This window comes from Rhinolophus ferrumequinum, chromosome X (assembly GCF_004115265.2).
Source record: "Rhinolophus ferrumequinum isolate MPI-CBG mRhiFer1 chromosome X, mRhiFer1_v1.p, whole genome shotgun sequence".
NCBI classification, from domain to species: domain Eukaryota; kingdom Metazoa; phylum Chordata; class Mammalia; order Chiroptera; family Rhinolophidae; genus Rhinolophus; species Rhinolophus ferrumequinum.
The window spans coordinates 103,149,832-103,162,492 of NC_046284.1; the positions used below are offsets into that span (position 1 = coordinate 103,149,832).

Sequence of the window (12,661 nt, forward strand, 5' to 3'; positions counted from 1 at the left end):
CTAATTTACCTATACATAAATCTAATTGATGCCACTTAGTATGTTTTGAGTATTTTTTGCTAAAATTCAATATAAGGGTAAATTTATTACCATATAACAAAGGTTTAAAATAAAAATAATGTAATTTATGTGCAAAGCAGCCTAAATGTTATTGAATGCATAAAATAGTCAAAATATCACTTCTTATTTTTTGTGGATTTTTGACACATTTTGAAAAAAACTTCAAATCAGCGCAGTGAAAGAGTTAATATATACAAGTTTTTAAAGACATCATTTAGGAGTATAGACGATCCCAGGGTGGAATGCACAATATGACAGAACAACCTGACTGTATTACAAATGTGTGAGACAACTTTACTGAAGGGGGTTGGGGGAAAGAGGGCGAACCTAAGTATCTTTGGAAATGAGTGGAGTGTGTAAGACAAAAGGCAAAAGAAACTGTAAATGAGCACTATACTCTAGTTGATAAAGTTGTTTCTCACAGGAGTACTGGTTAACAATTCTGATCTCGTTATTCATCTGTATTGAAAGTGAACAATTAAGTAAATGATTGGCAGATGCTGGGAACCAGGTTTCTCACTATTGGAAAGGAAGGTTACAGATAAGCAAGGGGAAGAGGCAAGAATGATACCTATGATAATAGATTAGAGTTGGAGACATCAGTATAAACTTATGTTTAGTTTAATGTAGACACAGATCGTTAAGTATATAAATATTTACAGATATATGTATATACCTGGGTTAGCATACACATATGTCCCTGCTCTATCAATTAAGAGGTCTTAAAAGCAACCATACCTTAGTAGCAATGAGTACTCCCAATGCCCAGATCTTAGTTTCTAGCACCATTCTCCAATTAAAAAAACAACAACACATGCGAGCTCTTTGGAAGAAATAGCTGATTCTAGGGCGGGGGCAGGAAATACAAAAGGTGATCCTGTAGCATATTGTGTGGCCCAGAAATAAGGATGTGAATGTACATGCACATGTACACACATGTGTGTACACGCACACACACACGTGCACACACACACACACACACACACAAAATGATGGGGGTATGTCAAAGGGACAAAGAATTCAACTAAAAGATCTAAGGGCCAAAGCTAGTACAATTTGAGCAACAAGATAAACAAGGTAATATTGGATTACACATCAAAGTATAAAATAAATATCTGAGTCCATACTAATATAGCTAAATGATTGAATAAATAGATAAAGATGAAAAAATAGATATATGTCCTATGCAGAAAATTCTAAATATTTTATGTAGACACTCGGCCTTCAAAGAAGTGAGGGCCTAACTCTTCACTCTTTAAGTGTGGACTGCAGAGAATTACTTCCTCCCAAACAGTACAGTATGGAAATCAGAGAAAAAAAGAGTAACTTTACAGTGGCGAAACCTGACAAACACTACTTCAGTGATGAAAGCCAAAATCAACAGTGATATGTCATGTTGATAGTACAATATGTTGTGATTTTACCTCTGTGGGTCTTCCAAGAATATATTACCAAACTTTAATCATGAGAAAAACATCAAAAAAAATCACAATTGCAGGATATTCCACAAACTACATAGCTAGTACTCCTTAATTGTCAAGAACATCAAAAACAAGGAGACTTAAACAGTCACAGCCAAAAGGAGCCTAAGGAGACATGACAACTAAGTGTAATATGCTATCCTGGATGGGATCCTGAAACAAAAAGGGGACATTAGGTAAGAACTAAGGAAATATGAATAAGGTATGCACTTTAGTTAACAATGTATCAATATTAGTTCATTAATTGTAACAAATGTACCATAGTAATATTAGAGGTTAATAATTGGGGAAACTGCCTTTGGGATATATAGGATCTCTCTCTACTATCTTTATGATTTTTTTCGATAAATGTAAAACTGTTCTAAAACAAAATGCTTTCTTTAAAAATAAAAGATATTGCCCTTGACTCTGAGTAGCTCATGTTCCTGTGGAAAAACAGGTGTGTCAACAAATAGTAATAGAATATAATGGGGTAAGTGCTACAATAGGGATTGTGAAAGTACTATGAAGACATGAAGAACGACAGGCCTCAAAACAAAGATGATATTGTAGCGATACCTTGAAGAAAAGTAAGAATCAGCCCTGTGACAATGCGGAAGAAAAAGCATTGCCGAGGAGCACACAGTGAGTAAGGCTTCGGTGGGTGGGAGAATATTTGGTGGAGAACAGTACAGACTTCAGTATGGCTGAGGCTTAGAGAAGAGGGTGGAGGCTGGAGATGATCCTAAAATGCCTTAAATGTTCACAAATTTTTAAAAAATATTTAAAGTATCCCAAAAGTGCTTGGCAGGTTTATTATTTCTTTCACTGTGATCTATTTTCCTGAACCAAGACTTCACCTAAGTAGACACATACGCTTTTAGTAAGTGAAGGATCTCCCAGAAAAGCTCACCATATTACCTGCACATTTAGCCACTGTATCCTAAAATGTGCTTTTCTCTTCACATGTAGAGTTCTTTCTTATTTATTTAAAAGAAACATTCTAACACACTTCAAAATATTTGTTTATGATGAGCTATGGCAGAGCCATTAAAATTAAATAACTATGTTTTGCATAATGTTTACATTAAATACACTGTGATCATGATGTACAGAAAACCAAGATTAAAACTTTAATTATTATCCAGAGGGCTGTCTACCTTTGTTGCTTTACTGAGAGATATAATTTGGGTTCTAAGAATTGTGCTTCAATTTGGCCACAGGTAAAGTAAAGGTCCTATAGTGTCACACCATTTAAAGCAATGTTAAACATAAATATATCTTGTCAATTGACTTGTTAATACCTAAAATGCATTTTAATACAAACTGTTTTTAATTCTAGGGCATTCATCTCTCCCACTCAACCCAAATTTCATACATCGTCAAACTTGGCTTTATTACTTATTTGCCCAAATCAGTGTCACAGATAAGGCTATTCAAGTTAGAGGTATTCATGATAATCATTTGAGTGAAAATTTTTATTCACTTCCTCTTGGATATCAAGAAATAATTATTCCTTCTTTTCATATAAAGTAAAGGAGACATTTTTGGAGGAATTACTTTAGAGAAATATAATAGCCCTGGGTAGCATTTAGGAGAAAAGAATTCTATTATTGGTTATACAAAATAGCCTCATATAAGTTGTTTTACCATTTGGGATCCAGTTTCCAGTCTCCATGATTGTTTTCCAATCTCCTCTTACTACATGGTTGTTTAGTATCCTACCTAGTATTTCTAGAAAGGGGAAAGATGTGCTTACTAAGGATCAGTTCAACACTCCAAAGAATAAAGATAAAGGTGCATTTTCTTTTCTTTTCAGAATACATGTTCTTGACTATATTTTTAAAATTCCTTTGTCTCAATACCTACTCCTTGGAAAAGCTACTTCAGTATAGATTGAGAAAAAATAATAAAGAAGTTAATATCTAAAAGAAAACCCAACTATAGAAAGTCATATTTTTCACTGTTCCATCAAATAGGGAGGTAAAGTAATAAAGTGTTAATTTTAATTTTCTATACAGAGACCTATTATACACAGAAAAACTGAAAACCAAACTAGTATAAATTATACACATGCACACCACAGGTACATAATACAAGACTGAATATGTGTTTACTATTCAACTGTGTCATATCTTCAAGTGCCAGTTCTTTACTGGATCTAATATTTATCAAAGGCATTACCAAAGAGCACCTTATTGATTTAACTAAATTTTCTTTTGATCAGAATATTTGCTATTCACCAAATAAATTTCATGAAATTGGATTTAGTTTTAAAGTCAAAATATGTAACTCAACCTTTAAAAGAAGACTATTGTAAGATAAAGGTGACTATCACAGAACACTTTTCATATGCAGGAAAACTACCTTACATGAATCATTGAACAAATAAAAATCTCTTTAAAGTATTTGATATCTTTTTTATACTTTTTAATATATGTTTCCTAAATATGATTGTACAAAAATGTAACCAAGAAGAATCTCTCTCAATAAGATGAGAATGATGTCTTTAATTTCCCAATATTGCTCGTTTATTCCCCCTTTTTACCTGGGAAGCACTTTTAGAGAAGTACACTGTAAAGCAAAAAAGGGTATGAACACAATATTCCACGTGACATAAAGATAACAAAAATGATGCACATTTGCATATAATTCTGTATTTTGCAAATTGATTTCATATATATTACCTTACCTCATTTGATCCTTGCAAAACCTCCCAAAATCTGGCAAATCTTATCATCGTCATTTAATACAGGAGGAAACTGACATTCTGAAGCTTGCGGTGATTTAAACAAGATCATGTGACTAGAGAGTTGTAGATTTATTGATTTTTAGACAGTGTTCTGAATCTTGTTCTACCTTAGCAAGCAGTTATGGGAAAGACTTTATGCATACATCTCACATAATTATTTAATTATTGTACCCGAAATTATGTTATTTTCAAGTTCATGAGAACACAAATGTGAGATTCATAGAGTGATGAATGAATAAAAAAAGTAATTTTTCTAATTTGGAGCAAGACAGAAAGACAAAGATAGATTTCATATATTCCATTTCAACCCTCTAGAAAGTGTTTCTGAAAACGATACCACTACAAAATATAAGCATAATTTTCTGAAATTGTAAACTCATTATTTCAAGTACTTTCAAATACTAACATTTCTGTAATTCCATAAGCATATTTTCTTTAACCTTTCAAATGCATTTAAGCACAAGATGATTTACAAGCAAGGAGGAATACATTTCCCCTATAGGAATCCACTTAGCATTTCGTTAAGTACTTCTTTCATTGCATGGATTTGAAAAAAATCAACGTGGGGCACAAAAACTAAACTTAAAATGATAGTTTCATTACTTGCAAATGAAATACTGAAGACTCTTCTTACCTGTAACAGTTAATTCCGTGGTTCTTCTCACAACAAAGCCTCCATATTTTAATTCACACGTATAATTTCCAATGTCATCTTCTCTGACTTCTCTTATAAGCAGGGTATCTCTTTTGAATACAATACTTGGCCTCCATGTTTTTGTCCTACATTCCTACATGAAGAACATACATCTTTGTAGTATACACTGTGGTTATGTATTTTTATAAGTACTATATATTGCTTATTTAGTATTTATATACATTATTTATATAGAACTGAAAAATAAAGTACTCAGAATAACTAAACTAAAAGCTTCTTAAGTTATAATTTTAAAGGGCTGAAATAAATAGTTTGGGATTAAAGTCAAAGATTTTCACACATTCTCCACATTTCTGGAAAATCAGGTAGCCTGTTTCCCCGAAAATAAGACCTAGCTGGACCATCAGCTCTAATGAGTCTTTTGGAGCAAAAATTAATACAAAACACGGTATTACATTATTATATTATACTAATATTATATTATATTATATTATATTATATTATATTATATTATATTATACCCAGTCTTATGTTATAGTAAAATAAGACCGGGTCTTATATTATCCAAAAGACGCATTAGAGCTGATGGTCCGGCTAGGTCTTATTTTCAAGGAAACACAGTATCTCAATTTGAAGAATATTTTTAGAAAGAGTTACTTTATTAACTTCCAAGATTAGTGTCTCTAAATCAGATATGTATTAATTTATTAGATATGAGAAAAGGGACATTTGTTATGATTACCCCTGACAGCATTTTTAAAAGTAAATACTCCACATTTGATTATTATGAAATTAACCATCATGATATTGGTAACATAAAATACAAAATGAGTAAATTTGTTAGAAAGTAGTAAAAGTAATTCTATAGAGGAAAATGCTTCTATTTCAATATTTTAAATATTTTCATGTTTCATTTAGAAATAGTTCAATCTCTTCATATCATGTATGGTTTATAACCCATGAAAGAAATGGCCAATATTGATATGAAAGGTCTTTATAGTTCCATAAATATATATTTTCATTGTTGATGAGTCTACCAAATTATGGCCCCTGAATTAAGCTTTGGATTATAATGACATCCGCTCAGTAGTTTTCTGTTTTTGCCCAGAGAGAAGTCTGTTTCCTCCAGCCAGATTTCAAATCAATGTAATGAGGAAAAAACAGCTTTAAACCCTTTGACACTATTCAGAGGTACTATTATTTCTAAAATGTGTGTGTGTGTATATATATATATATATATATATATATATATATATGTATTGCCAAATCAAATCTTTACAGATCATTATTTTGATTTTGTGTCCCAATGCCTTTGCATAATTGGGGGATAATTATTCAGTTATTTCAGACCAAAATATACATTTTATATCCTCATATTAGTTGCATAAACTATGATAACTGCATGACTTATACACTGAATGTATGGAATATATATTCTCTTGACTATGGAAAAATAATCTGAATTATTACAAGACTTTTACATTCTACATATACCTCATCTCCACCCATCACTCCACTAGTTACAGTCTTTATAGCTTAAGATCACAATGGTTGGTGTGATAGTGAAAACATGACTAAAAGACTAATGTGAGGCCAGCTAATTTAAAAATTGAGTATGTGTATGTGTATGCATAATTTCTAAGCTTTCAGCAAATTTTGAGATACTGTTTGCAAAAAGTGAGAAAAGGCATGTGACTTTTAAGATCAACTTATTAGCAAAGAACAAAGAAATCACATATCTAGAAGCTGAATGCACACATTTGAGTACTAGAAAAATATTTGTTCTTGGAGACCTTGGGTCAAACTCCCCAAATACCTCTCCCTTTTGAAGCAATCATCAGAACTTGCTCAGAATCTGCGTGTGGAAAGTAGGCAAACCACAGAGAATCAGGATGAGAAATAGTTATACAACTTTAATAAGAGAAAAACTAAAACTCACCTGTACTGGAACAGAAATCAGTGGGGCTAATATTTGAGGGCTGCTTGACACTGTCTAAGACAGAAATTCAAGGGAAAAGTAGAAAAATATTTCAAAAGTTTCCTGGCTGTTCTGGATCCTCTGTTACTTATTATCAAGAATCAAAATTAAGCCTTACTCAGAGAAGGGCATTGCCAATTTTGGCAAAATCCTTTACAAAATTATTCAAGATTTGTTTCTTGTTTCATTTTCAACAAGTTTTGAATTAATGAGCAATCAATTTTGAGGGTTTACATTCTGTATACTGACCTTAGTGAATCTATTTACTAAGAGGTCCAGCTTCCTAAATTCCTGCCTCCAGTGAGTTGGACGAAGCAAATTTTACACTAGGAATCTTTAAACCACGGATAAAATATTCCAGACAAATGCTTATAGCATCTATAAGGTATTACCTTGAGTATGCGCAATAGTGAAAATATCTTTTATGTTATAAAAAAAGCTGAAGAGTACGTTCAAATCTTGAAATTCAGTGAAAGTCAATGACTTGATAGCAAGGGTAGATTGGATTATCCTGCTTACATCTAAAGTTTCTTTTGGTTTTTGGACAAAGTTAATCTAATACTATTTTGGTAATGTTATAAATTTTCATCAGATGTTATTTTAAAAAGTATGTATGCTTTTATATGAAAAGGATTAGAATATGCAAAGATACTTCCATTAAAGGGAACATTTCAATAAAATTAGTGTTATTTTATCACAAAAGCAAATCAATCATTTCTCTCCTTGTTTGGGGACATTTTGGACTATTTACATGAAGAGCTCTGAAATGAATTTTAGTTCTAGTTGTTGAAATTATCAACACAGGTTATAATAGCCTTCAAGGCATTGTAAGTATAAACTAGATATAAATATAAACACAACAGCTTATTACAGTGGACTACCAATACAAATATTAACTAGCATTTATCAAAGCCACTGGTTTGAAAACTTAACATGACCAGCACAACTTGCTGGAGTATTTTAGGAAGGCAGAGCTGAACTGTATCACACCCATTAAAATTTTTTATCCAACTTTTCCAAGAATAAGATACACATTAATCTATGTATAAGCAATAAAATCATTCAAAGTCCATACCTTATACCATAGGATTTCAGGTTCTCTGGTTGGTAGTAAAAAATCTTCTATGTCACGGCAGGAAATTTCCTTGCTTTTGCTAAGTTCAGCTTTATCAAAGTACTTCATCTTGGAATTGTAGCAGAGTCCAGTGTCATTTTCACCCACTGTCAGTGAGATGGATACTTTCATACAGTAAGTGGAGTTTCTGAAAGGAAGCAGAATAAATATGGTAGCTTAGTGTGAAAAAAAAGCGAGTGCTTCCAAGGCACCGTGTTTACTTTAGGGGGTGGGGGGAACGAGAGAGGAGCAAAAACTCCATTGATTAATTAATGGTACAGCATTGTGGCTTATTCCACAGGGGTCTCTTGTCATCTAGCTAAACAATGCTTGGTTCTGTGAAACCATTTGTATACTTTTCATTTGCTGGAAAATTTTTTTTGTACTATACACAGGCTTGGTTTGAAAAAATGTTCAACAGAGATTTTTGTGTCTAGAAAAATAAAATAAAGAAAAATTTAGGCCAGGAAAATGTGAAGCCTGGGTTTATGCTAAAATTGGCAAACTCAACAGAGAAGTAGAAAATGTAACTGACCTATGAAGTTTAATAGGACAGGCATAGGGCTGCTCAATTCTGATAGTAATGCTTGTCTTGATAAGAAGAGAGGTTATCCATGAGTCTGTGCAGAAAACGGTCTTGGATAAAAGCATTGCAAAGTCGCTATCTTTACAGACTCATATCCATTTGGCTTGGGACCTGCAGTCCAGGTTGTCAGACAGGAGAAACATTCTAATGTATTATGTAAGGACAACCCTGTCCTGATAGATTCTACAGAATCGTTTCATTACATCAGTGTCTCATTTTACTCTTTGCTGGTTCCTAAGTCAGATTTATAACTTGGGATACACGAGAAGAGAAATCATGTTCGGAGATCTCTATGAAAGTGTTGGGACCAAAGGAAGTATTCTAATAAATTGCACCATCTCTGTTCGCTACTTGTGTCTCTGGACCATTCAATGAACACGGATGATGTGTCAGGCATGGTGCCAGGCAGAATAAAGAGGAGTAAAACATCAGATTCTAGGTCTGGTAGAGAACTTCTCATTTGGAAAGTGCCCAATGGCTTATTTGCATACTTGACCATCGAAGTCCTGCATTTGAGATTCACTGCTTACTATCTGCAGCTTTGGGCAACTTATTTAACCCCTCTGAACCTCTCAGGTGGGGTGCAGGGACAACACTTGTCCGAGTATTAAATGTGATACAAAGTCAAAATCTGGTTGGCCTGTCATAGACGCTCAGTGATGCTGGTTCCTCTGTGCTCTGCATTGGTGCACGTGAACGACAGCCCCCCAAGTCCTCCTCCTTATTCAGCCAAGTTGCTCTGATGTTTCAGCAGCAACTTGATTTAGAGTCTTGCTTTTTAAAAATGCTAATATGGCATGATGAGAATGGCCAGAAAATAGCTAGTTGTGGTATAATAATACATATCTTTGGTCTTTCTCCCAGGTTCCTGGCACAGATCTCCTAAAACTCTTAGAATTCCCTGAGTGATAGGAGTGTCTTTTGTTATTCATAAGGAGTCCCCTTTTGATCACAACAGAGTTTATGGTAAGTAGCTGACTTCGGCTAGAGCCCCTGGGTTGCCTCAGGATGTGGCTGGTCACCAGATAGACCAAGAGGTCAGAGGGTTGAAACTTTCAGCCCTACCCACTGACCTTCAGGGAAGAGGGCAGGTGCTGGAGATTAAGCTCCATGAAACTCTTGGAAAAAAAGATGATGATCTTCTGGGTTGGTGAACATATAAAGATGCTGGGAAGGTGGCACACACAGGGAGGGCATGGAAGCTCTGTGCTTCTTCTCCCATACCTTGCCCTACACATCTCTTCCATCTGGCTGTTCATTTGTATACTTCGAAATGTCCTTTGTAATAAGTTAGCAATAGCAAGTACAGTGGTGCCTCGGTTTTCGAACGTCTCCATTGACGAACATTTTGGTTTATGAACGCCGTAAACCCGGAAGTAAATGCTTTGGTTTTCGAATACGACTCAGAAGTCGAGCATGTCACACAGCTTCCACTGAGTGCAAGATCCTGAGGCCTATCTCTCGGCTGTTTTCGAATGTTCCAGAACTGGTGGATTATGTTCAAAAACCGAGGTACCACTGTAATGATTTACTGAGTTCTGTGAAGCATTCTAGCAAAAGACTGAATCCCAGGATGGGGTTGAGGTAACCTCTTATTTACAGCTGGTCAGTCAGAAGCATAGGTGACAATCTGGACTTACAATTGGCATTTGAATGTGTGTAGGGGGGGCGGGGGGAGAGGGGCAGTCAGTGGAACTGAGTCCTTAACTATGGGATCTAAAGTTAACCCCAGGTAGATAGTGCCAGAACTGAACTGAATTGTGGGACATCCAATTGGTGTTGCAGAATTGCTTGGTGTGGGAAAAATCCCACACATCTGGTGTGAGAAGTGTTGGGAGTAGAGGAGAAAAACAGAGTTTTATTTTATACGTAATTATTCACCTTTATATTGGGTAACAAAGGACATTTCTACAAATTTAGAATTTAGAATTACTGAATGTAGATTTCTCTAGCTTTGTATAATATGTAGTGTACAGGTAGATCTAAAATATTTAATAGGTGAAACCATTTACCATTAAGCAAAGTCAATCAGTAGCCTGAGGAAAGTCCTGAGAGAATGTGTTCAGGGAATTTGCTAGAATAATAAGACACATCCCTGCCCTCAGCCCCACACAGTCCAGAAGTGATACATAGGTAAAAAGCTGAAATTCAATGTGATAAGTCCTACAAAGAGCTATGTGCTACGGCAGTAGTGTCAAAGAAAGAAACAAGAAGACTTCATAAACTGAGATACCTGGCTACGGAATATAGTCAATGGAATTGTAATAGCTATGTATGGTGTCAGAGGGATAGTAGACTTGTTGGGGTGATTACTTTGTTAAGTGCATAAATGTCTAATCACTATGTTGTTTTGTACACCAGAAACTAAAAATAATAAAAATATTAATAATAATAAAAAGGAATTTGGCAATTTTCAGAAAAGCTATGCGGGGACTAGTACGCACAAAGGCTTGAAAGCATGAAACAACTTGGCATGTTTGGGGATCTGCAAATAATTTGGTGTGGCTGGATTATAAAATAGTTATAAAGGAACAACAGGAACTGAGACTGGAGAAGCGTGCGGGACCCAGACTGAAAGTCATGTACAGCAGTGCAAAGAGTTCAGATTTTATGTTGGGAAATAATGAAATTTGGCTTTGGAAAAGATTTTTCTCATTGTAGTGAGAAACATGGATTGGATTGGATTGGAAGGAGAACAAAGGGCAGTGAGACAAATTAGAAAGCAACCACATTCATTCAGGAAAAAAAAAATGGCAGCTCCAACAAAGGCAATACCTGTTGATATAGAAAGGAGGGATGATGTTCAAAATATATTTCAGATACAGAATCAATGTGACAGCGAAGGAGCAAAGGAAAGAGAGAGGCATACAAGGTAATGAAGAATTTTTCTCAGATAAGTATATGAAAGGTACAGTCAATCTTTCAGCATGGAAAATCCTGAAAAAGAAACAGCTTTGAGAGAAAAGAGTGTTCGATTTTAGCTTGAGCTTCACACCCAAGTAGAAAAAAAATCCTCCTTGGGTTTTCCTTATGAAACGAAGGAAAGTTACTTGACTCCTTAGACATCCGTTTCCTCATGTATACAAGAAGAAGATAAAACTAAAGACCCCATAGGTGGTTGTGGAAATCGAACGTGTTAGAACACATAAAGCACTCAGAACAGCGCCAGTCTTCTGGTGAGCACACACTACATGTTAGATCTTATTATCAGTACCGCGCCCCTTTTCCCTACTCCCTTTGTTTCCATTTTGCAGTACGGAAACAGTGTTTGTTGAGAAAGTAGGTTAGATAGTATCGCCATCATGATGTCTTCAGCTCTTTGGTGTTTAATGAGTGTGAAGCATAAGAATCAAGATACGTCTGTATATTTTTTCATCTGGGATATGGGATTGGGCTGGACAAGAATCAGTAAAGGTGGCGAAAACTATGGCCTCCTCACCCCAGCCATCTCCTTCTGCTCTTCTATAAATGCAACTGACCCTAGATGAGCACACTTAGGTATTCTTATTTTCCTGACATTGATTCTCCAGCTCTGTGAGGTGACTACTGATTTACAACTGTCTGGTAATGTATGGAATTCCAGACCCCCCAGGATAGCACTATATTCAAATTACTTTCAATGTTTTACTACTTGTTTACTATTTCTGTTTATCAGGAGGTGATTTTAAAAGTGAAAAATAAAGCAGCAGCCAATGAACACTATAGTCCTATTTACTGAGAAGAGCTAACAGGAAGCAAGCAACTTGTGACACATTAATAAACATATGATCCCCCTGAGAGGAATTACACACTCTTGAAGTAAAGGATACTATCCACCATCATCAAATTTGCAGCATGATTGCTATGAGGCTGTGGATCTCTGCAGTCAGGGAAATACTGTGGAATGGGTAAATGGGGTAAGGAGAATACTCCTGCAGGACTACTGGTAAAAATCATCAGCACATATTTACTCAGCTTCTATTGTATAGAATAGATGAGCTGCAATGTAGGCAAAAAAGTGAAATCATGACTGCTGGTTGCAACGTTTACAAAATGGCTACAGGGAGAGGATATACA

General features: G+C 35.0%; 1 protein-coding gene across 1 annotated transcript in view; it reads right to left on the reverse strand.

The window, feature by feature from the left end:
- IL1RAPL1 (interleukin 1 receptor accessory protein like 1) overlaps positions 1-12,661 on the reverse strand; it is a 1,293,699-nt gene that overhangs the window by 512,984 nt on the left and 768,054 nt on the right. Inside the window, exons 4-5 of the mRNA XM_033119931.1 lie at positions 7,981-8,167; positions 4,907-5,060 (exon numbers count right to left, since the gene is read on the reverse strand). Of these exons, the coding sequence (XP_032975822.1) occupies positions 4,907-5,060; positions 7,981-8,167 (341 nt within the window). The remainder of the gene's footprint in view (positions 1-4,906; positions 5,061-7,980; positions 8,168-12,661) is intronic.